The sequence below is a fragment of the Acipenser ruthenus genome, chromosome 7, assembly GCF_902713425.1.
Source record: "Acipenser ruthenus chromosome 7, fAciRut3.2 maternal haplotype, whole genome shotgun sequence".
NCBI lineage: Eukaryota > Metazoa > Chordata > Actinopteri > Acipenseriformes > Acipenseridae > Acipenser > Acipenser ruthenus.
The window spans coordinates 18,441,099-18,467,982 of record NC_081195.1 but is presented as its reverse complement, the minus strand read 5'-3'; the positions used below and the strand labels follow the sequence as shown (position 1 = coordinate 18,467,982).

The 26,884-nt window shown below is 37.5% G+C and overlaps 1 protein-coding gene across 5 annotated transcripts in view; it reads right to left on the bottom strand.

Moving 5' to 3' along the window:
• Positions 1-26,884, bottom strand: part of LOC117415680 (myopalladin-like) — a 141,309-nt gene that overhangs the window by 93,401 nt on the left and 21,024 nt on the right. For all 5 annotated transcript variants that reach the window (XM_059026522.1, XM_059026521.1, XM_059026523.1 and 2 more), the window contains exon 2: positions 25,606-26,589. In XM_059026522.1, coding sequence (XP_058882505.1) covers positions 25,606-26,588 — 983 coding nt within the window. In that variant the 5' untranslated portion in view covers position 26,589. The remainder of the gene's footprint in view (positions 1-25,605; positions 26,590-26,884) is intronic.

The window sequence follows — 26,884 nt, the reverse complement described above, 5'->3', positions numbered from 1 at the left end:
ATTTTCAATAGACATTTGGTTAACATTTAGCAAGAAACCAGCTATTGCATTGTGGCGGAGTGTCCCGCCCCTATTTATTATTATTTGTATTTGTTTGCGGCGTGGATAAAAGCGCTGCGTCTTTTGGTATTGTTTTTTATATTTATAATTTAAAAACCCCGTGAGGATGCGTGACTGATCAGCTACTGATTATTTAACTAGCTGACAGTCACGCATCTTTACCAAATGCGTGCAGACTGTGGCAGAGGGGTAATAAGATAATTAACAGCTAGTTAACCCCTCGGCCAGAGTATAAGAACCTGCAGCTGTCCGTGCTGCAGGGTTGGGTGTACAGAGAGGAGGTACGGGGAGATAGAGAGGAGACAGAATTTAAGATAACAATTGCTAAAACGTGCTGGATTAGCCAGCACGACACTTACTTGTTTGTCTGTCTGATTCGTTTAGCCCTCATGCCCTTTTGTTTTGTTGTTTTGTTCAAATCATTTGTTTTGTTTATTAATAAATCAGCTGAACGCCGTTGCGTTCAGTTTCACCCGCCCATCCATTGTTTTGGTTCAGTTACTTCCTGGTCCGTGACGTCACCACACCTCACCACTGCAAGCCATCCTGCCACATGCATATTTATTAAATATTAATATAACATTCATTTAATATGCAATTGCATATCTATGTAATATTAATTTATGCCACACATTATAAAGCATTACCGAATATTGTTAGTATGCTTTAAAGCATCAAGGCAGTGTGAACCAGATTTACACAGAAAACTTATTTTTGTTACAAAAAAACTTCTTTCTACAACAAATATAGCTAAATGAAGGGTTCCTACCATATACGCATTTCAATATGAGTGAACTTTAGATACACAATCATGTTGTGTGATGCACTGCCTTTATGGATTCTGTTCCTGTCAGAGGGAGGAGATGAAGTAAAAGCTCTATAACCACGAAAGCAGTCCAGCCGAGCTGTTTTGCACAGTGGTTAAAACACTCTCTTGAGGTGTGTGTGGTTGCCTGTTCACACCCAGCCTCTGCCCTGTTACACAAGTATTAACTTTATCCTGCTAACTTGGCTATCTTTATATCATTTTATTAAACACTAATAGCTTATTCTTCCATGCCTACAGGTGAACTTGGACACTGTTAACACAGGCTCATAAAAGGACCTTATTTAAACCTAGAAGAACAATTGGAGAAATATTGGCATTCTGTGTTTTAAAATATGTTTATTTACAAATTGTGATCCAAACATAGTTCAGTATATTCATGCTGTACATTACACAAAAGAGAAACGACAGTAAGTATATGCTTTTGGACATTATATGAGCACTAAAACCCATTCCTCCTGCTGGTGCTCTATAATTAGATATGCTCTATTTTACTTGGTTGCCCACTCATCTTCCAAATTGTCATGCTCACTATCCACTAAAATACTTACCACGTGCAAAAATTCAGAATCCATTATCACTGGTACCGTAATAGTTTTCTATTTTAGGAAGATATTAGCGTAAGCACTGTACAGTCTTTAGGTTTACAATGAGAATGCTCTGTTGCCAATATTAGTCCCTTGCTTTTTTGCAGATTAGTATTACACTTTTGACACTTGTGTTTTCACTAAGAGAAACAGGAATGGTGCTGTCTTTTTCAAAAACCGTGAGGTCTATTCAATTAGTAACCAAGGGCCCATGCTAGTATTGCTATTGGTTGATACCAATTCATATATAACATAAATAATCCATATATAATATGTTTATACATTGCTGTGGTTCTGTCTTGGAAATCAAATGAATGTGTTCCCTTTAAGAAATTAAGAGGATATCCATTTAGAAATTTCTGGTACCGGTAAGTGTAAAATTTCTTCATATGTTGTTGATGCCATTATGGAATTTAAACCCAGGGCCCTAAAACAGTGGAGGACAGCTTTAAAAGCAACAGCAGATAGAAATACACAAAAGGTTTGTGAATGAACTGCAGTCATTAATTGACTCATCATGTCTAAAGATGATGACGACATGATTTATAAAAAGCACTTGTAAAAGAGGTACTCTGTGACTGCATGCCCAGACTAGCCTGGCTGTTCTTTATGGTGGTTAAGATGCTGTGTGCACTGGGTTGACTTGCTCTGTTGCTACTCCCTTCTGTGTTTGGAACACTAGCACCAGACAATACACTTCGGGCCTCATTCACTAAAGGGTGAGCAGCCTTAGGAGGGGATTTCAAACTATGGCTACATTTCTATAACTCAAAAAAAGCAGTTAAATGAAGGTATGGCTCCATCTAAGTTTACTGCCATATTCATCAAAGCTGAAAAAATACCACTCTCTAAAATACCTCATTAGCGTATACCGCCACCAGTTAACACACAATATTTGGCCACACATTACAACAGTTTACCGCATGGTAAATGACAGCCTGCTTTCTGGCAGCGAGATATTGTATACTACATGTTATTTTATACAAGGTAAATCCCATTTACTGCAGGAACAGTGACTATGAATACTGTGTGGTAAAGATATTTACCAAGCAGTGAAAACGTTAACATCCTTAGTGAATGAGGCCCTTCAGCTACTGTGGAGCAACCTACATCCTAATCTTATATTTTATGGCTTTAGAAATACGTATGTTCCAGCTTTTGTTCCTAGGCCTGTTTAACATGTTCAGAATATTCAGTTTTAGGATATTATAGTTTCCATTATAAAAGTTGAACATGGCCATTTGACAGTTATTTTGCACAGCTTCTATAAATGCAATCTCATGGAATAAAACACTTCTTGCAATTGTTTGATGAAAGTAATGTATACAGTATTCTGGCATTCTACCATAAATCATTTGTTTATAATACACCCCGTTTTACATTTACCATATGTATAAATAACTTTGAATTCATTGGACACAGCAAGAATACAAACCAGGCTTGGGAACACGTAATCATGTTTGACAGTGTTAAATAAACAGACATGAAAAGCAGTCCTTGTTTTAAGGGCACATTATTTACTGTGTTTAATCTTGAGCCCACTGCGAAACCAATTATGGACACCGAACGAGTTGCCTTGGTGGTTGTTTGAATACAGCACTGCTGCTAGTTATAATAGTTAACATACAAGTATAGGCATGGGATTACAAATAAACATAGTTAGACCTTTAAAAGGAGCTGCATCATATTTTGGAAACACAGCTATTATTTTACACTATATGGTTGAAATAGTTCAGGGGCCTTGAGATAAAACTTACCTCCTCACTCAATTTTCTGTCACATAGACCAGTGTTGCGCAAACTTTTTAAATCCCGCCCCTTTTTTAGCATGCATTTTGTCCGCCCCCCCCCAATATAAAAACGTTAGAGCTCAACTATTTTAACAGGTGTTTTTTTCAAGATTTCATGTAAATCGTGTATTTTTTCCTTAATCACAAAAAGCCCAGATTTAGCTAAATACATACGTGTATCACAAAATCAGCATTTGAAATCAGTCTAGAAACCTTTTTTTTTCTTTTTTTTTACACTTCGAGTGAACATTTTGACATGTTAAACTTCTAACAAATAAATCCGGGAACTTAAATATTTTGTTTACACTTGGCAAGTGTATATATTTAGCTAATATTTCTAACAAATGTGTCAGTGAAAAAATACATGTAACTTAAATCTTTATTTATTTATTTTTTTAAACTTGACGATTCAACATTTACCTGACAGATAAATCTGAAAAACATTATTGTTCAACAACTAAATCTTGGGTTTTCACAAAATAAAGCATGCACACTGGGAGCGAAGTGAACGACACGAATACAGCACAAGTACAAAACAATAATGTGGCTAGTCATGAAAAGAAAAACAGGTCTCCTTTTGTGGAGACGAAATTTAAACACAAAAGAGCATGTGTACACCACACACTAAAAAAAAGTTTGGGGAATGCCATCGGCTTGTTAAAAAGCTAATGTGATTATTATTATTGGTCAACCTTATTAAAACAGGGGACTCCCGAGTGGCGCATCCAGTAAAAGCACTCGCTAGAGTGCAGGATGCGCCCTATAGCCTGGATGCCGCCGGTTCGAGTCCAGGCTATTCCACAGCCGACCGTGGACGGGAGCTCCCAGGGGGCGGCGCTCAATTGGTCGAGCGTTGTCCGGGGGGAGGGAGGGTTAGGTCGGCCAGGGTGTCCTCGGCTCACCACGCACCAGCGACCCCCGTAGTCTGGCCGGGCGCCTGCGGGCTTGCCTGTAACCTGCCCAGAGCTGCGTTGTCCTCAGACGTTGTAGCTCTGAGGCGGCTGCATGGTGAGTCTACAGAGTGTAAAGAAGCGGGCGGCTGACGGCACACACCTCGGAGGACAGCATGTGTTCATCTTCGCCCCTCCCGAGTCAGCACAGGGGTGGTAGCGGTGAGCTGAGCCCAAAAATAATAGGGCATTTCAGATTGAAGAAAAAATAATAAAAACTAATTGACAACAACTAAATTAAAAAAAACAAACAAAAAAACATTATTAAAACAAAGAAGCGTCATTTTACAGAAATACGAAACCAGTGTGTGCTCCCCGCCACTTTGGCTAAAATTATGGTGAAATAGAGAGATAGACATACCATCAATTTCCAATTGTTCTGCTATTTCTTGACATGTGGCGTCCTTCGTTTTATTGTCTTTTTAACCACGGACACTGGCATCATAAAGAACATTATATTTTTTGACTTCAATAATTAAATTCTCATTGATGTCGATTTTTTTTAATTTGTGTGGTAATGTCTGCGTGAGCAAGACACTGACAGTCTGACAGCCACTACCTTTGACCTTATTTCTGATTGGTCCATTGCGATGCGAACAGCGCGTAGCAAAATACAAATAAAATAAATGTATTTCTATATTTGCTCTCTTCATTTGCGCCGCTTGCTTTGCTTGCATTGTGCATTACTCCATTTAAATAAATAGCAAACTGGACAATAGACTGCATTTACAGCTTCTGTCTCCCTAAATACTGCACATAGACTGATATGTACTATTGGACATCTATAGGAAACCAACTAAGAGCTTTCCACGTAAGTTTTGGAATTTAACCTTTGACCTCTCGTTCATGGTCAAACTGGACAATAGACTTTTTTTATCAGATTGCATTTCCTTAAATACTGCAGATAGGCTCATAAGCACAATTGGACACGTATAAGACACCAATTAAGAGCTTTCACAAAATGTCTTGGACTTTGATCTTTGGCCTCTCGTTTAAAGTCAAATGCTAAATAACACAATATGAATGCTTATGAAACAATTTTGGCTATTGAAACCACTTCTACCGCACTATTAAAATTACACGCCATCCAAAACAACCTACAACGCAGATGAATTTTCTTTAGAAACTTCCATTCTAATTTTATTTATCTGGTGTGCATAGCTCTTTTAACATGCAAGCCCATGCCCATTGACGCGTTTGATTTGGCATTGTATGTTACAGATCTGCGCTTACACTCAGACTTTTAAGAATGTGTTTGTTAACATTTATGTATTTAGCTTTTTTTTTTTTACAGAACTGCCCCTTTAGTCATAGTCACGCCCCCGTTAGTGACTCTCCACACCCCCCAGTTTGCACACCACTGACATAGACCAGCGCAGCACATCATACAGCTAATGAAATGCATTCACATGATCTCCCCTGTTCCATCACATTAAATTCTGGAATGCACTCTACCTTAGCAACAGCATTATACTGCTTTATAAACAAGCCACGGGTGCTGTTTTGAAGGCACATTTTCTGTGAGGAACAACCTTATTAAAAACACAAATAAAAATACTTAGAACATTAATAAAAACTGTACCTTCTTGCAATTAAGTTGTTTCTTTCCAGTTGCTAGTTTACTGTTACAAGTTTTATTCTGCTTAACAAATGTGTTCTCAAAATATTTTTTGATAGTTTTTCCTACTAACCAGTTAACAAACCAAAATTTAAATTATTCTTTTAATAAAAGTGCAATCTCCACTTCTTTACCCCTCTAAAACTCCATAATTAATCATTTCACATTAACTTCCAATAGCAAACTACAATACACTCCCTTTTAACATTGATGGTTCCTATGATCCTGTAGTATTTTGTGGGTACTCTCAAAATCAGGCACACTGAATACTGCACATCTAAACTCTGACTTGACTATTTACATCACATTGTCTTCCAATATCTCATTAAATAGATTTCTGGAAAAAAAATACTCACCAACACCCATGCACTAGTACAATTGGATATATTTCAAATACAATAACAAATTCAATTACTGAAAGGTAAAATATGCTGAATGCCGTTATTGAAAGCTGAAGGAAGAGGACATTTTAGGTCTCTCCATTTTAAATGCATATTGACAGAGTAAAAAATACAGTAAAAAATATAGTAAAAAATAACACAGTTCAAACAATCCCAAGATAAGAGTAACATTCAATAGTCTCTCTTATAACATGTTAAGAGTTGCTTTCAGCTCTCTTGGGACCAAAGAACACTGTCAAAACGGGACTTACAGGCATCCTAGTGTTCTGGGTTGAACCTGTCCAGGTACAGGACCTAGTTCGGAATTAGCTTTTTTATATTCACAAGGTCACAGGATGCAATCAATTGTAAATATTTACCTGAAAAGGCACAGCTCCACTGTCAAAATACCAGCCCTTTGAAATCTGCTCTTGTCCGTCTCCTAAGCACTTTGCTCACTATCATACATTGGTCTGATTTTATTGAACACTTGCTATGAAGTTGGTTGTAATCCTCAACTCCATCCCACCCCCACCCATACGAGGATCACAAGACCATACTTGCAAGGGACCAACCTATTCTGGAACCACATCAAAAACAAGTGAATCCTGACTTCACAAAATAGCATTATTTTCCTTTCTCCAGAAATACATTCAGTTATCCAGTATTGTATGATTAATATTCCCCTCTACATTGTATTGGGCCTTCTCATTTTCTGCCCTTACAGTCAAGTTTGACAAATACCGTTATATTACCCCAAATATACCACAGGCAGAAAACTCATATTGTATACTGATACTAATACCCTTTATAAAAGTTTACCATAGTCATTTTGCACAGTCATTTTTCAGTTTCATCATGCTTTTACCATGGTTATTCTGTGCATGTTTCATAGTTTACCATGGTTTGCCATGTTTTTTTTGTTTTTTTTTATATGCTTTGTCATACCTCTCAGGGTTTTACAATGCTATCTTCTACTTTACTATGCTGTATTGCTCTTTGCTATGCTTTTACAATGCTATACGTTTATAAGGGATCAAATGGGTTACAGCGTTTATTTGTTTCATGCCATTATGATGATTGCGTATAAGCAGGATATCATAAACTTAGCATATTTAAGGAGTTGTATCTTTAAGCTTATATTAAGAATTCATAAGATAATGTTATGGAAATAATCAAACAGACATTTGTTACAATTAGCTTGCTTCAGGAGGAAAGAAGCGTTGTAGACATGTTCAGTTTATTTCTAAATGCTCCTGTAATTGACAAACCCTGGACTGGAAGACCCAAAAAGCTGTCTAACAAGGATGAGCAATATCATTAAGGAATAGAAAGAAGACACGCGTTGAATTGACAACAGAGCTGGCAGAAGGCACAGGTGTTGTTGCCCATCAAATCAACAGTACAAGGGTCACTCTTGAAATCAGGACTTAAAGGATGTTTTGCAGTAAGAATGCCTCTGTTAAAGCCTTCTGTTGTTCATGGAGGCTTTGAGTAAATTGTTGATGCTCATAATGCATCAGAGTAGAAAAATGCAAGATGTCTAAGACTTTTGCACAGCAGTGTATATGTGGAACCAATTCAAAAGTACAGCTATGGCCAAAGGTTTTGCATCACCCTATAGAATTGCCTAATTTTGCTTCATATATTTGAATGAAACCTGCTGAATAATGCTACATTAACTACATTAACTCATTGAATTACATGCCGCTTTGTAATTTTTCATATACTTCGAAAAACTGACAAGAATTGAAAATTGTGACATTTCAAAATCTAACATGAAACATTGTACTGCTATTATGGCTTCCGTTAGATTTTTGTAATATTATTTTGTAGTTTCTGTGATAACATGATGTTAAATAAAATATCAAAATTATGTTAAAACTGTATATTTATTTATTTTTTAATTATGTCTCAATCCTAAAATTCTAGGTGATGCTAAACAGTTGGCCATAGCTGTTCTGTGTATTAGACTGTGGCAAAGTGGCTGAGTGGAAACAGGTGCAGGGGTGATGCAGTACGATAATGAACAGACAGAGGTTTAATTCGGTTTGGAAAAGTGCTGTTTATTTCTGTATCCAGGTCTGGTGACCAACAACAATAATAATAAACAATAACGGGTTTGCAGACCCAAACAATAACAATAACCCAACATGTATCTGCCCCACAATTGTACACACACGGTCACCAGTCCTGGGTGAGTGCAGTAGTGCTCGTGGTGGTTGATACAGATTATTTGTGACAGTTGTGCAGTGCTGTTCCAGCTTTAGTGCTGGCCCTCGGCGACAGCTCTGGAATTTTGTTTGCTGTCTAGTGCGGTCTAACAAACAAGACGATTACACACAGAAATACAAACAAAAAACACTCACAATACTGCTTTCTCTGGTTAATGGGGTCTCTCACAGTCCTTCTCAGTTGTTAATTACAAACCAAATGCGAAGGACCAGATTGCGATTCTCCGTCCCCTTTTATGCCATCACACATGACCCCTTGGTAAACGAGTGCAACTGCCTCGCCAATCTGTGGCTGCCATGTTGTTTCCCTTCCGGGTCAATGCGTTATTGCAAAGGTCTCACCCACTTCCAGGCTGGCCGACTTCCCTTGAGCCCTGGGAAAGAACTGTCAGACCAGCCCATCCAGAGAACTCTGTTCTCGCTGCTTAGCGCCCTCACAGGTCGGGAGGGAGATTTACAACCAAGAATCATTGTATTTCTGTCACATAGACTTATGTAATTTTTCATGCATGAAAAATGTGTATGTTCAGTTTTGCCCAAGATTCTCCAAAAATCTTTTCCACACATTGGCAAAGATCTATGCTGATTAGCTACCACCTGTGAGTGAATTTAAACATTGTGTAGACGTTCAATCAGTATTGCTGGCTGCCATAGCGGCTTTATAGTACATGCTAATGACAATGTTACGGCAGGTGTTTTTTTGCATATTTTTGTCGGCATGCAGTGCTAAATGAATACTATGAATTTTGTGTAAAGGCAGAAATAACAGCTACAGCATCTGTCACTTCATAAATTAGACTTGTAAAAGACACAACTGTAGGCAGAACAACAGGAGAGTTCTTCAGTAACCTGGAGGAAGCAGGAAAACTACAAAGCGGTACGTAATGCAATATGTTAACGTAACATTATTCAGCAGGTTTCATTCAACTTTATGAAGCAAAATTTGTTAAATCTATAGGGTGATGCAAAACCTTTGGCCATAGCTGTACTTGCCAAAGCCAAGATGCTATACAGTGTAAGGGCCAGCATATACAGTACTACAAATATATTGCATTGAGGGATAGCTTCTTACAATATATTATAATACATACAGTGCTACCCTGTTATAGTGCGGAATCGGTTATAACACGGTATGGTCGTAGCTCCCATTTCCCCATTATGCAATTTGACTCTCAAATATTGGGTGAACGTTCCAGATATACAGTACAAAGCATGGCAGACAGCAAAAAATATATATATTTTTCTGTTAAAATGCGGTGGACAGAGTAAGAAAAGCAGCAGTTTCAAAAGATATACATGTTGCAGAATCTACATTGCGTGGATGGCTAAAGACAAAGAAAAACTCAGAGGTTTTCTTGATCAGATTGACTTCAAAGAGGGCTGCTCTAGGAAAATAATGTGGTGTGCTAAAGAGTGAAACAAGCTGCTGTGTGAATGTGCTGCTGTGAGAGGGCAAGACTGTTTGTTGTTTTTGGTGTGGCCCAGGCTAACAGAGGCCGGGAATAATCATTCCAATAAACTGTGGATTTGAGTACCTGCAAATTGTGTGTGTCTTCTTCCTTTATTTTTCACTGTACGTTACAATATTAATTTGGCTTGTGGGCATTGTAAATCATTTCAGGAACAAAAATGCCAATATTCATTATAAGGTGAAACACAAATAATGGGGTAGCACTGTACTTGTTTCTAGACCATCAGGTAAAGTCCTGTTTTAGGGTTCATCGCAAATTATCATAATTAACCTCTATTGAAATACGATGGCATTGAATGCCACACCTTCTCTTTTTTATACATTTCTACTACATACTTCTATATAATAAAATAAATAAAACGGTAACATTTAATTTTTTAAATAACACAATTCGGTTATATTATTGCTGTTCTATAAAAACATCTGATGCACATATTTTCCATTTATGTATTTAGATTTCCTCAGTGGCGTGCCGTGACAAAATAGACTAGGGTAGCAGATCTCTTATTGACTGATCACATCCACTTCAGGAAACCCCTAGACTCCCAAAAATTAACTCTTGTAAACCCTGTAAGTCACCTTGGATAAAGGCGTCAGACAAATGAACAAATAATAATTAGAGTAGTATGTTTCATAGTATAAGCAGGCACACTGTACGCAAGTGAGTGAGGCAACGTAATGTCATTTGACTGATGGTTTACTTGGCACTGTCTGGTGAGCAGAGAATACCTTGAAGGTCCTGACGGCACGCCACTGGATTTACTGCATCATTTATGGATTTAGATTTACTGCATCATCTGTGTATTTAGATTTACTGCATTATTTATGTATTTAGATTTACTGCATCATGCGATGGAATTCTTTTTCCTAGTTGACTGATGCCTCTGTGGTATGGAAATAGAACTCTTTCTATTCCATACTACATGAAACATTTAGTACTGGGTATCTGATCTGAGGTAAACTGTACATGTTCCAACTTGTAACACTTGTATTATACCACAGTCAGATGGATTTAGTACCATGTTTACCATCTTAATGCCTGCATTATTTCCTTGCTTTATAAAACCATTTTCTAGTCAGACAAGAACATCGTCAGACAAGAACACACTCAAAAGTAACAATGCAAAACTCAGTAAGCCCATAACTTAAGAAAAAAAAAAAAAAACTTTAGAAATGCAGTTGGATCAGGATGTGCCCTATAGTCTGGACGTCGCGAGTTCGAGTCCAGGCTATTCCTTTGCCGACCGAGGACGGGAGCTTCCAGGGGGTGGCGCTCAATTGTCCCAGAGCCACCCGGGGGAGGGAGGATTAGGTCAGCCAGGGTGTCCTCGGCTCACCGCACACCAGCGACCCCTGTAGTCTGGCCAGGCGCCTGCGGGCTTGCCTGTAAGCTGCCCAAGAGCTGCGTTGCCCTCCGAACCTGTAGCTCTTGGGTGGCTGCATGGTGAGTCCGCAGTGTGAAAAAAAGCAGTCGGCTGACGGCACACGCTTCGGAGGACAACGTGTGTTCGTTTTCGCCCTCCCGAGTCAGCGCAGGGGTGGTAGCGGTGAGCTGAGCCTAAAAATAATTGGCCATTCCAAATTGGGAGAAAATAATAAAAATAATTGGCAACGACTAAATTTAAAAAAAAAAAAAAAAATGCAATTGGATGTTGCCATAGAACAGCATCCTGGCTATTTATTTTGACATATTTATGTGAACCTGAATAGCTACCTTTCTGTGTTCTGTCATCGTTCTGTCATACATCTTATACACATATGCATGGTGATATAGGTTTACACTACAAACATTTTTATTTATGCAGATTTATATATATATATATATATATATATATATATATATATATATATATATATATATATACACTACCGGTCAAAAGTTTTAGAACACCCCCATTTTTCCAGTTTTTATTGAAATTTAAGCAGTTCAAGTCCAGTGAATAACCTGAAATGGTACAAAGGTAAGCGGTAAACTGCCAGAGGTTAAAAAAAAAAAAAGTTTAGGTTACCAAAAACTGAAAAATAATGTACATTTCAGAGTCATACAAAAAGGCCTTTTTCAGAGAACAAGTAATGGGTTAACAACTTACAGCTGTTCTGCAGCAATGGAAGTAAATTAAGCCTTGAAAGTTGATGCTAACAATTCCTACAGGTGTCCCAACTTTTGTTGAGTACTTACAAACCCTCTGTCTGTATAAAAGCAGTGTTGGAACAGACTGTGTTACTACACCCTCTTAAGCATTATTTGGACAGTATTGTACTGCAGGAAGTAGTATATTGCTCTCATAATGGCGAGAAAAAGGCAATTAACAAAGGAAGACAGACAGACCATTATAAACCTTAAAAGTGTAGGTCTTTCCTTTAGAGAAATTGCAAAGAAAGCCAAGGTGTCAGTGAGTACAGTTTCCTACACCATCAAAAGGCACTTGGAAACTGGAGGAAACTCTGACAGGAAGAGGTCTGGCAGACCCAAAGCCACAACAGAATCAGAAGACAAGTTTCTGAGAGTCAACAGCTTGCGTGATAGGCGGCTCACAGGACAACAGCTTCAAGCACAGCTTAACACTGGTCGAAGTAAGCAAGTCTCAGTTCCAACTGTGAAGAGAAGACTTCGAGCTGCAGGTTTGACAGGTCGAGTGGCAGTAAGAAAGCCATTGTTAAGATGGCAAAATAAGAAAAAGAGGCTTGCCTGGGCTATGAAGCACAGCCAGTGGACTACTGAAGACTGGAAGGTCTTATGGACCGATGAATCAAAATTTGAAATCTTCAGTTCATCACGCAGAGTTTTTGTACGCCGTCGAGTAGGCGAAAGGATGGTTCCTCGGTGTGTGACACCAATTGTCAAACATGGAGGAGGAAGCGTGATGGTCTGGGGCTCTTTTGCTGGATCCAGAGTCGGCGACTTGCACAGAGTGAGTGACACCCTGAACCAAAACTGCTACCACAGCATTTTGCAGCGCCTTGCAATACCCTCTGGTATACGCCTAGTTGGTCAGGGGTTCATCCTACAGCAAGATAATGACCCAAAACATACCTCCAGGCTATGTCAGAACTACCTTAGAAGAAAAGAACAAGACGGTAGGCTTCAAATCATCGAATGGTCAGCACAGTCTCCAGACTTAAACTCCATCGAGCTGGTTTGGGATGAACTGGACAGAAGGGTGAAAGCAAAGCAATCTACAAGTGCAACACATTTGTGGGAACTTCTGCAACAGTGTTGGGAAGAACTTTCCGAACAATATTTGATTTCCATTGTAGAAAGAATGCCACGAGTGTGTTCGGCTGTTATATCTGCAAAAGGTGGCTACTTTGATGAGTCAAAAATTTAGATTAAATTTTGTTAAACAAAACGATTCCATTATTTCTTTTTTATCTCCAATTGTTTATTTGTTCTATGCTTTAATTTCAGAGTACATTGAGACATTAAACTGCGTAAATTTGAATAAAAACTGGAAAAATGGAGGTGTTCTAAAACTTTTGACCGGTAGTGTATATATATAAGTAGTGTATACAGTATAAATGTAACTATTTACAAGTCAATGACTATTTTTCTTCTGATTTTGACTGTACTGTACATTATGTAACCTTAAAGCTATGACTACTCATAATTTACATTGAAAACAACAACAACAACAATGACAACAATAAAGTTTTTATCTGGATGGTCTCTTTTAAAGCTACTGTTAACCAATCATTTTACAGTGGAACATACTGTAATAATGCATTAGAGTCAACTCAAGTGCGTAGCACGACTCCTCCCATTAAAACCATATGATATTTACTTCCATAAATATCAAAGAATTCAGAACACAACTACATTCATCTCTGTTTCAAATCTAGTGCAATGTTCTTTTTAGCCTCGTCTTTCCATGAATCCCATTGTCCAGTTTAGGGTGACTTAGAAGTGTGTCTGTAGTTTTGAGTCAGTCCTTATGTGTGCAGTGCTTCTGTGGGGTGAAGAGGTCTTTCAAGGATTTCCCAGCTAAGTGATATTGAAAGGGTTTGGCTGTACACGCTGATTCATTTACGTGTGTACCAATACATACAACATAAATAAATACACTATTACAGACTAGTGGCGTGCCGTCAGGACCTTCAAGGTATTCTCTGCTGACCAGACAGTGCCAAGTAAACTGTCAGTCAAATGTCATTACGTTGCCTCACTCACTTGCGTACAGTGTGCTTGCTTATACTATGAAACATACAACTCTAATTATTATTTGTTCATTTGTTGGACGCCTTTATCCAAATCAAGTTTTTTAGTCTAGGGGTTTCCTGAAAGGGATGTGATCAGTCAATAAGAGATCTGCATTTCCCCCACATAAGTCTAAAACAATGACCAGAAGCTAGAAAAAAAAAAGTTGAGGGTATTCTCCATTTCAGTTGAAGGTAAATCTCCCAGGGTATTCTCTGCCTCACTTGAAGGCCCTGCTTTAGCAACCAATGGGAAAGTCAAAGCTCTGACAGCTGACCAATCATTAGTGAGCAACCCGAAAACATGAATATTCCTTGGTTAGCACTGCAGTTAGGAGGATAGCTGGATTTTGCACGATATTGCTTCTAAATAAACATTAATAAATACAAATACCTTTACAACATCTAATTAATTCGAATTTTATTTTACACTAAAACAAAATAAATATTGTGACAAAATGGAGACACTATAGTCGATTTGGTTACGAATCCTTTTTCAAGGAGAACTTTCTCTGGAAAATTGTTTTAAAAGGGAGATATACACCACATATCCCCGAGCTGACACAGGTTTAGGCAGCCATTCACTGGAGGTACACCTTACATTCAGAAGACATATCCCTGACCGTACCTTGGCGTGACACTGCCTTATGATGCTGTGGTGTTTCCTCCTCTTCCTCTCCCTCTCTCTCTCCTTCTCTCCACCTCACTCAATGAGGTCCTGGGCATAGCCAGGAAATTAGCTCATGACAAGGCTCATGTTACTTGAAATCTTTTTTGGTATTTCACAGCTCCAGTTCTATGAAACTCCTCTGCCTCTCACTGCATAGCTCACTTCACTTTTGGGGCTGCTTTGTTTCTCAGTGTGTAGCACATTTGCTTCTGTACAAATAATTCTTACAAGGGATACTCAATCCAGGCACCTCAGCTTAATGTCATTTAAAGAGCCTTTAAATTACCATAGAAATACTGAGTAATCGTCATGTTTCTCTGTACCTGACTTTGACCTTGCTTTGAGTTTGTGTGGAGAATCCTAACTGCCTAGCATTAAACAGACTTCCTCATTCTATTTAAGTCAGTTTTCACCTACTCTACCAACTCCACATATAGAGAAAAATAGAGTAGGTAGGGTTGGCTCAGTACAAAAACAAGCAACTCACAAAAACACCATTTTCAAAGGGGTAAATGACACCTCTGGGAGTCATTTCAAATCTACCCTATTGCACTATATTAGAATGGATGTTTTACCTATAGCTCGAACAGTACACGTGTTTGAAAAGATACAAATTTCAGTTAATGCTCTAATCTTGCTTTGTTGTTTATTACGTTACTATAATTAATTACTCAGTAAACAAGCAGCATCTGAACGTCTTTCCCAGATCAGTCAGGTAGGATTACAGTGCTGATGGTGTATCCTGCTTTGGATGAAATCCCGGTTTAGATCAAGTTTTATCAACGTTGCAAATAAGACCTGATCTTCAGAGGGTTTGAGTGTACTAGTACAGTGGTAGTATGTAGTTCATTGCTAATTTGTATAGAAAACTATCAGCGATAACTGATTGACAGTAAAACCATTTCAGAAATCCCCCAGTTTGCTCTATTTTCACTCTGTGTGCAGACTAGCTCTGGTAAGACTACGTTTCCAATTTCATAGAAGGTCAAATTTAGGTCACATACAATGGAACACTAAATTAGACTCTACCTAAGAATCCTTAAACGCTTTGAAAGATACCACAGTCATTATTTTGTTTTCTACCATACCAAATATACAGTATGGTGTGAAATATTCTTTGTCTAGTTATTTACAATGCAAGTTTTGGATGGTATCAATAATGGTTAAGAAAAATAAGTACGGCAGCAAACGGTCAAGAGGAAGTATACCCTAAAGTGCTACTGAACTCCCTACAGTATTACACAAACACTTACTTCATCTTGCAGGATCCTGTGTTATCTGTTATCACAGCGATATATTTTTAAACATAGTTTTTTATAAACACAGCAGGGTATTCTTTAACACTTCAACACTTGAACACAATGCATTAGTCCACCACTCAAAAGGGGTAACTACAGCTGTGGCCAAAAGTTTTGCTTCATATAGTCGAATGAAACCTGCTAAATAAGGTTACATTAACATATTGAATTACATACTGCTTTGTAGTTTTCCATATACTTCACAAAAAACCGACACAAATTGAAAAATGTGACATTTCGAAATCGATTATGAAATACTGTACTGCTAGTATAGTTCCTATTGGTATCTTTTTGCAATATCATTTTGTAGTTTCTTTGATTTCATGATGTTAAATAGAAGATCTAAATTATGTTCTATAGCTTTTTTTAATTATGTCTCAAGGCTAAAATTCTAGGTGATGCAAAACTTTTGGCAATAGCACACTATATAATAAAACTATGGATAATGAAACAACTCTGAATCGGTCTGGTGCTGCTGTAGGTTACTGAGGATTGAGTTTTTTATTTTTATTTATTTTTTCTCTTAATGCTACACATAATGTGGAAAATACCAATGAAAAAAATTGCACTGGTAAATGCAGAGTTTCTCACTCAATAAATATGTGTTGAACAGTTGCATTTACAAAGGGATACAGTAAGAATGAGCATAGGAATGAAAATGACACTAAGTTACTATTTTGTGATGGTCATTTTTCTTTTTTTCAAACTATGTAAACTCCTGTCTCTCTTTTCTTTAGCTAGAATTATTTTCTATGCTGTCGTTGCTAGGATATTTGGAAACGTGCACTGGTAGGCCTAGTTTATGGTAGAGACAGATTATTATTATTATTATTATTTTAAATCAGCATTCAAATATTAATGTTTTCCAATCGTGCCATGAGGATTGTTTAGTTTAAACAATTTCAACTAATCATGGTCCGTCTCGGCACTCACAATCTATCTCATTCCCATTTTTTGATTCTAGTCCTTTTTCAACATGTGGACCACTTATTTGAATCCCTGATAATAGCAAAACTATTGCCTTTTACAATAGGCTTTTTGATTGACCAATGCCATATCAACATGTTTTAAGAGTTTTAAAGCAATTATACTCAAAGGTATGTATATGTTCTATAATAATTGTAACAGTCACGCAGAACCTGACCCTACTGAGTGAGCTGTTCTAGAGAGCTCTGACTCTTATATTTGTACAGACACTTTGTTGATCTAGCCTGTATTGCATATGTATATGGTAAAAGATAATCTATTAACTAGAGCTGAAGAGTTGCTCTTATGTCAGATCAAAGGCCCTTAACAGAGACTACAGTCTGACCCACATAATATCACTCCAATAATGTCACCCTATGTTGATTATTACCACATTGAAATGTCCTGGACAGAATATGGGGACAAGCTTCTGATACTATCACTTGATTTATTATCACAACAATATCGATTAAATTTAGTAGTCATTAAACTAATTTCCATCCCAATTAATATCACTTAAATAAAAGTATAATATTAGAAAGCTTAAATGTAGGCACTGTATAGTTTTTAAATGTTCCAATCAAAATGCAATGGAAGAAACACATACATATTAAATATGAAGGGATGCATTTAATAATAAAAAAGGTTTTCTAAATTCATGTGAGGATTTCTGAGCTATGTAAGTGGGAGCTTAACAGTCAATAATAACTTCCTAATGTTGCACATGTACAGGAGTAGGAGCTACACTGTGGCAGGCTGAGGATTCAGTAGTCTCTAAAGCAGGGCTGTCCAACCCTGATCCTGGAGAGCCCCAATCCTGCAGGTTTTATAGGTGTCTTTACCTCATCAATGGCTAAAGATCTGAAACCCATGTTAATCTTGACTAATTAAGGCAATAATTGGTTCAATTAAGTAACTGAGAGCTCGGTTGAAATGAAAACCAGAAGACCCTGTAGCTCTCTTGGACCAGGGCTGGAGACCCCTGCTCTAAAGCTAAAACCTCTCTTGAGGACTGTTTCTCTATACCTCTCTCTGAGCTTGTCTGGAGGATTCTAAATTCCTTGGACTGAAAAGAATTAATCATTCCATGTAAACGTGCACAATGGTCTTTCAACTTGGCTGCCCTACTCTACATGTGTAGGGTAAGTAAGAGAGAAAGGCCATTTTGTCTCATGGTTTTAATAGAAGCTGAACTTTTCAGTCCTAAGCAGTAAGACTTTTCCAGACAAAGGCCATAGTCAGATAACTTAATATTGGACCAACAGAACACAGAACCATGCAGCATGCAATTGCAAAAATCACAAAAAGGCAAGTGAAAGGTGAAATTTATACACATTGTTAAAAAAAAAGGATATTGGCTACTGTATTTGTGAACAAGGCAGAATGTGAACTTGTTTTTAAAACTGTGGTGACAGATGTCAACTTCTTCATTGTGTTGACAACATTTAATCTTGGAATTTCTCCAGTTCACATCTTTATGATTATGTCAATCAACGTTGACATCTGTCACCATTATATTGTCAACCCCACAGTATTGCTATGACGAGTGTTGACAGATTTAATTTGAACATAATCCATGCTGGTAGTTTTCTACCTTGTTACCACACTCTCTGTGAACATGTATTCAAGACCCAGCACATCATGAAATAGATAGAACCTACCTGTGGAGAATGGTACAGTTTTCATTAGATAGTGGCTATTTAACAAGGCAGTCATATTGTACAGAAAGTAATACAAAATAATTTATACAAGTTAATGTAGAGTATATGTGCTTGTAGCCCTGCACATATAAAAGGGGGCCGGGAAAAGCCCTGCTGTCTAAATATATTGTTTGTTTATTTTAGAACGGGGTACACCCTGCCCCTGTGCATTTGTATTATTTTGTATTTCTTTATTATTATTGTTATGATTTCAAATGTATAGTTTGGGTTATTTAAACGGGTGCCATAATGTATTGTTTGATTTGAATGTATTTTATATTTATTTAAAATACGATGTGTTATTGTTTGGCAGTGTGGATGGGGAAGCTTTATTGATTTATTGATTGATTAATTGTTGCTAATCGTTAGATGGTCACCTGTATAAAAGCCTGCAGCTCTCTGCTCTCTGGGTGTTTAGTTGAAAGAAAGAGAGCGAGAGAACAGAGCAGAACAGAACAGAACAGAACAGAACAGAACAGAACAGAACCTAAGAACAAAAATAAGGATCAGTGAAGGCAGTTGCCTGACCGTAGGGTTTTTGTGTACGTGATTTGTTTTTGTTTACCTTTTTTATATCGCTCTGTGAGCAAGTGTTTTTTCTGTTTGAACCTTTTATTTTATTTTTGAGTTTAAATAAACACGGTGCCACCGCGCCTTTGCACCCAAATACCTGCTTGCCTGTGTGTATCAGTTCCTGCTTCTGGCCTGACGTCACCATCCCTATCACAGCGCTACTACTAGTTATAGTGGCCTTTTATAGTAACACAGTTTTTGAATGTTGCAAGGCTCTGCCATCCATCTCTTTATTAAAGTTAAACATTCCAGAAACTTAAACAGATTAAACAGAATTAAGGCCATTACAACATGTAAAACAACACTCTTGTCCTAATTAACATATTACACTGACCAACCCTAGAATGACCAATAATAGTTATATTGTTGCCAGTACCAAAATATGTGCAAAGGCATGCTAGCATTATACTATATTAGTAATCACAGTTGCCCAGATCAGAGTGCCAGAAGGGGGTGAGACTTTGGTGAAAAGTTTACAAAAACACCCTTAAATTATATGTGCTGTGATTGCTTGAGGAAAGGCGACACATTAAAAAAAAAAAATTGCAACCAAAACTGGCAAGTCTTCAAGATTTGGTAGGACTGATTTATGTCGGCTTTATTTAGGGTTTTGCGAGCTGCGGGTACAGCGACTACTTATTTGCCAGAGTCAGCTAGTCAAGGTAAAAATATATTAGATGATGTATTTGATGTCTGGTGCTCTATTTGTGTACATACAGTTTTGCAACACTTTGCTGTTTGTGCACTGTATTTTAAAACTGCTTGGAATTTTTTTATGCTATTTACTGATATTTTAAAATGTCATTTATATGTAATGGATTGCAATCGCAACTGCACCTCTGTTCACTGAAATGACACATTTCTCAGCTACTTTATGTTTAATTCTAACAGCTGAATACAGTTAAAATACCAACATTGCTAGTTTGCTACCAGTACGCAGTTTATACTCACAAAAACTGTGTTGCTGCTAATGATTTGAAATTGAAGTGTGCGATTAGTCGACCTCCACTTTCTAAAACCGACTGTCACTTTTCTAGTCGACTAGTTGACTATTCAATGATACCCCTATTTTGAACCAAGTAAGAACAATAAAAGGTTGGGAATACATAAACCCAATCCATTTTTGTAAACTGTAAACATTTTCCCTCCTCGCATGTCCCAAACTGCTACAAAAGCAAAAACACAAGTCAGTGTCTGTTGACTTTCAAATTACTGTCTCCCATACAGTAGCTGTATATGAATGTATATTTCAGATGAGATCCCAGGTTCCAGATATTATTAAAACTAGAAGGTACGTGGTTTTTGCAAACCTAAAAAAAGTTCCTTATATGCCAGGGCCAGACAAACCACTCTCAACATGATTAGAGGAAGCCATTGAAAACATAATATTATACAATATTAAACCTTTAGATTGAAAATCACATTCCTTTTGGCTAAAACATGGTCACATGACCAAACATATTTTGTGTTGTTCAACAAAAAACGGTCTATAGCCGAGTGATCAATAGTGCCTTCTGACGCTACTCAACAATAACAAAAACTGTTTTTTAGTCACCTTTTCTACCTTCAAATCAACAGTTTTCCACTATAAGCCTCAGCTCCAGTCAACTGTATACTATATAAGGTTTCAGGAAGACTTACAGCAGTATTTTGTTCATATGATTGTGTCTGCTGGCAAGTTATACTACTTTTTATGTAAAAAAACTAAACCCCCTTAAGGCCTGCAATAAAGCTCACACTGTAGCTTTAAAAATAACACTTGGGTACACCTACCATCAGCTGGTGACCATTCTTACAGATTGCACAATGTAACACTAATAGCTTTGTTTATATAAGTAGCAGAGAGTTCTGCATAAAAAAAGCAGTACAACATTTATGGAATTGCAGAGTGTCACATATCACTATATATTAATTAAACCCATGACAAGTAAGAGAAAACCTGATGAAATGACATGGAAAACAATAATAATGTATGCTGTTAAAATGTGGAAATGCTGCTAGCATACTTGACATTAGTGCTCACTTCATTCTGTTCTTATTTAAACACGCTGTATTTATTTGCATCCTGTTTGCTGGTCGGTGAATGGGACTCTATCAGGTAAAAGTTGAATGACTTTCAAAAGCTATTACAGGGATTAAGCTTCAGAGTGAGAGTGAGGATGAATTAAAAATATTTTCAATGTTATACACGTCAGCCTGCAGCAAAATGAAAAAAATATTTATATTACAGCACCAGTATTGTCATATACAGAGTGTGCTGGTATTGAAGCCACAAAATAATAAATATTCCACATGTAAATCACATAAGAGTTATGAAGACCACATGTTAATCACATCAGTGTCAGCAAACCATGTATATCAGTGACATTTGAATATGTGATCACATCAGCAAAATATGTAACCCATGGGCGTAGTGATGTTAAATACATCTGAAGTGGTTTATTTGAAAACTAATCGTATGTTATTTTTCCACACATGAATCATAAGTTCCATTTGTAAAACAGATATTATTTTGGTAAAGGTTTATGTCCAGTGACCCAGGGGGATAATAGTTTCATTTATCTGAGTAATCATATCAACAAATGAACGCTTGCACAACCCTTTTATCCTGCATCCACCCTTACAGTTGAAAATTGATCATCTGTTTAAGATTTTAAAGACTTCAATCAGGTCTCTCCCCAAATTCTTTTTTGTTCTAGGCTAAATAGATTTAGTTCCTTAAACCTTCACTTGTACCTCTTTCCTTTAAGCCATGGAAATAGTCTGGTGGCTGCTCTTCACAGGACTCAATGTACTTTTTGTAATGTATGACCAGAATTAAACACAGTATTCAAAGTGTGGTTGCACAAGTGCATTGCACAACCTCGTCATAACCTCCTTGGATTTGTACTCCACATTTCTGGCTGTATGCCCAAGCATTCTGTTTGCCTTTTTGATTGCTTCCCCACACAATCTGGTTGTTGACTGTGATGAGAATATTACAACACCAAGACTTTTCTCTTGGTGGGTCTATACTTTTTCTATACCACCCATTTGGTATTTTGTGTCCAGTGTGTAACACTTTACATTTGTTGACATTGAATTTCATGTTATATTAATTCATGTCAATACATCCATTTAGTTACAACAGCAAAGTTCATTGTGAGACTTTAACTTTGCTTAGAGATAAAGGGGTCTATTCATAAAGGGTTAACGCCTGTCGAAATGAGAAAACAGGAGTACATGATCGGATTTCGTCCATAGCCACCTATTTAATGGCAGTTGCTATTCATAAGAGATAATTCAGATGCGTTGTTAAGGCATGTTTTTAACGAATTGAGAGAAAGGTTAACGATTACCTCATTAGCATAAAGTTTTCATCGGTCCTGAGCGTCAACCTGATATTCATAAGAGTGAACGACAGCAAAATGCTGTCGATAACTAGGAGTTGAACACTTTCTACAGTCAAGTCTAAACAGCCTCAGCAGTTTTTTTTAAAGACATATTTTATTACTACACTTGCTCTGTTATACAGTTTGACATACCCGTGATTAACACTGCCTATTTTGAAAATAAAAAAAAAATCTGTAGCTTTATATGAAGGAAAATGTTTAATATAAATATACTCACACAAAAACATATTCTCTGGCATAATCATTTTGAATGTTTGTTGTTAATAATACTGTGTGTAATTATTTGAACAGCTAACACGATCCTGAGCTGTCGCCAAAGGCCAGCACTAAACCCGGATCAACAACACTGAACTTTGCTTTCACTAAAGAACTGTATTCACCACAAGCAGTAGAGCACACACGGTGGACTGGTGTTTGTGATTGTGTATGTGTTACGTGTGGATGAATTAAAAACAGGACTGTTATTATTTTGGGGCCAACCCGTGAATTACAAATAAGCAATACACGCCGCTGTATTGCTTCTCATTGACATTGTTATTATTTACTGTCATTTTGCCATCAAGCCATTGGATTTAAAAAAAAAAACATTAAACAACTTTGCACCTGGATTATCATTGTCTGTCTGTTCATTGATCACCTGCACAGGCACACTGCTAACCACTTTGCCACACAGCTGCAGACTTGGGTTTCGATAGTAGACTACTGTCGGTGGATTCCGTTTTTCTTTTTGCAACACCTACCAACGCCACCCAGGGAACATTAATAATGCTGATGATGTCATCAAAAAGAGGCGGATTTTCATTCTTGAACGACTGTATACCCATTCATAAACTGCTTTGCGACAGTCGCCCATTTGCTCAGATCTTTTTATGAATAGCAATATGGATGACTTTTGTTAGTTTTAAACGAAATTCGTTTTCAATTACGGCAGTCGGCAAGTACTTTTATAAATAGGGCCCAAAGTCCTATACCTATTTTAGGTTAGTAGAACCAGTGCTCAAAAAATTCAGGAGTGTGCCTCAGGGACCAGTCTACCTTCAATTCCCCTGATAGTATTTCAAAGAGATATATTGTTAAAAAATAAAATAAAAAAATTGTGTTTTGAGCTAGCAGACTTGTGATTTATATGTTAACAGAATTATTATTATTATTATTATTATTATTATTATTATTATTATTATTATTATTATTATTGGAATAAGGTATGCTGCCACGGATCACTACAGGATCCGAAATTGTAAAACATCAACCTCCAGTGACTGAGTCACACAGCAGTAAATGGTAACATAAGTGTCATACCCTCTTAGCATTGGCAGAAACTCACTTAGCCATCCTGACCAATCCCTGATCTCTGAAAACACAGTGTCACAGTATACAAATTCCTTTAATCAGTTTTAAGCACAGAGCTTCATGGTGAAGATATGGGCATAATATATTAACAAAAGAGTAAGCTTGCTGAATCCCATATTTGCCTATGGAGTGGCCCAGCATTGTTGCCCGATGGTCTCATAACACATTTCTCGTCTGGCTACGTCCAGTCCAGTCTGTGGCAAAAAGTCTCTTTTCATGATGTCACCTGGAGGTTGTTATTGACATTGCCAAACAACATTTCAGTTTATTGTGATTATCTTTTGTATTTGATAGATAATTAACCATGTGGTAATAGGTAATTAACATATGGATTTCAACAGCGCTCCCTGTGGGCAATTTGTACTGTGTTCATCATAGCTTGTCCTGTGCCATGACTAAATTCAGCATCTCATAGCATGTCTGGATATATACCCCAGGCCAGCACTGTAAAATAATGAAAGTTTAAGTCGAATTCTTATGTGATATTAAACAACAAAAATATATTGGGGTGAGATCTCAAATGTACCTTCTTACAAATCTTTTTGCATTAAAAAGAGCAATATGGAGTCAGAAAGGCAAGTTCAATGATAACTGGTACATTTTAAGTTATTGGGTTAATTTTTCTTTAAGTTTTGCTTTGCTCGTTTGTTTGAGAGTCCAACCAGCATTTAACACATACAATACCACCAAATGTCTCTTTAGTTTAATCTACTTTATTATTTGTTTATTTAGCAGACGCCTTTATCCAAGGCGACTTACAGAGGCTAGGGTGTGTGAACTATGCATCAGCTGCAGAGTCACTTACAACTACGTCTCACCTGAAAGACGGAGCACAAGGAGCTTAAGTGACTTGCTCAGGGTCACACAATGAGTCAGTGGCAGAGGTGGGATTTGAACCAGGGACCTCCTGGTTACAAGCCCTTTTCTTTAACCACTGGACCACACAGTCTCCTGTATAATCTCAGCCAACACCAACCATAGATTGACTATGAGATACCATGAACCCCTATTGGGATACCTCACAGACTAAAACAGAACAGCCATGTAAAGCGTTGATAAAGCCATCTGTTAGAGCATGTCAGGATTCACTGACTGTGGGCAGGATTGTCCTCTACTTTTATCAATGCAGGTACTACATCAAACATGTGCATTTCTTTTCACATTGTTCATAGCCTACTGTGCAAGTAAGGTAGATTACTTTTTTATTTAGTTGTGTTATATTAATTTAAAAAAGCCCTGTTGGTTAAAAAAAACAGAAATTGATGCTTGTTCAAAAGCAAGCAACTGTTTCTTCTTTTTTACTTTAGGCCTACTAAAGCACAACATCTGTATACATTTCACTGATAAAAATCCATAAAAAAGCACAAGTAGAAGTAAATACTGGTATTAGAACCTCATTACAGAAAGTTCTAAAATGAATCCAAAACTCACTCAAAAGAATTCCCATACAATCACCTACATTATGAAATCCAAACATGAGAAACTCTGATGCCAAGACCATTGCTACAGCATTGCTAAATGACGGGGGGTAAAGCATTTCCTCTTACCTAACTTCAGGGGCGGGAATCCCGGTCACAATACAATCCAGCTGAACCTTGCTCCCTTCCGGAACTTCTCTACTCTTTAGCTTCTGAGTGAATCGCGGAGGTTCCCCAATTGGCTCTTCAGTGGGAAAGGATCCGGATGTGAGTTCCAGTGAGAAACTCTCCGTGGCTCCTGTTTCTGTAGATTCTTTTTGCTGTTGTTCTTCTCGTTCTTCTTCTTGGATGTCCTCCTGCTGAAATCTTTCTGGTTCCCCTGAGTAAGTTACCTCTTCACTATCCAGTTGGTCATCAATGGGGACAACAGGCCGTTCCCGGTCATCTGTGGTATATGGATAAACAGAGCTTTCCAGTTGACTCTTCGCTTGGTATCTGCTTCTGTGGCCTTTGCATGCCTTTGGTCTAATCCTCTTTGAACTATTAGCCTTAAAGAGGGATGACAACTCCTCTATAAAGTCAGCAGCCTTATTTAGAAATTCCTTCTTATTATGGCACTCTGTTCCATAGGGACTATTTATTACTTGTTTTTTAGGCTCCTGAGAAGATTCTCTGGAATTGTTGTTGCTTTTGATAACGTTGTCCTGCCGGAAGCTTGGGAAGGTTGGTTTTTCAGGGGTCAAGGCTGTAGAGAGCGGGAGCTGTTTGTTTGGAGGCACTTTGTATGGTTTACTTACTTCAGTAGTTGGATAGTTTCCAAGTGCCTGCCCCTCTTTTTTTTCTTCTGTTGGGCTGTGGGTAATGGCTTGCCTGGCGAGATTTACACTTTCATCAAGCTCTTCTTGACTTAAAAAGGCTGACAGGTCTTGGAATTCTTCCTGCCCAACTTGCTCCTCTGACTTTCCTGTAATAGTTCCATAGTACGGCTCATGTGAAGTAGCTTCCGATCGGCTTACCTCACTGTGTCTCTGGTGGATCCTGGATTCCTCCAAATAGCTCTCTCTGAGGAGCTGGGATATTGACCTAGTGGCTTCCAAATTATTGTCTTGCATGCTGTAAGAAATACAAACAATATTAAAGAGTGTTAATAATGATTTAAAATCCATTGTATACCTCTTTTTAGATTTATCTTCAACATTAAAAAGACCCAGAATATATTAAACACAAGGAAAGGGCAACCAGTGATAATGACTTTAAAATGATTAGCTTCATGGTAAAAGTGTAGTGGTTAACTGCCAATAAACACCTACTTTAAAACTAACTCAGCTGTTTTCCAGCATTCCTTTAAACCGCTTATGAATGGGGTGAACATTAAATTGAACAATTTCATTCTTACTGTTGAATGTGT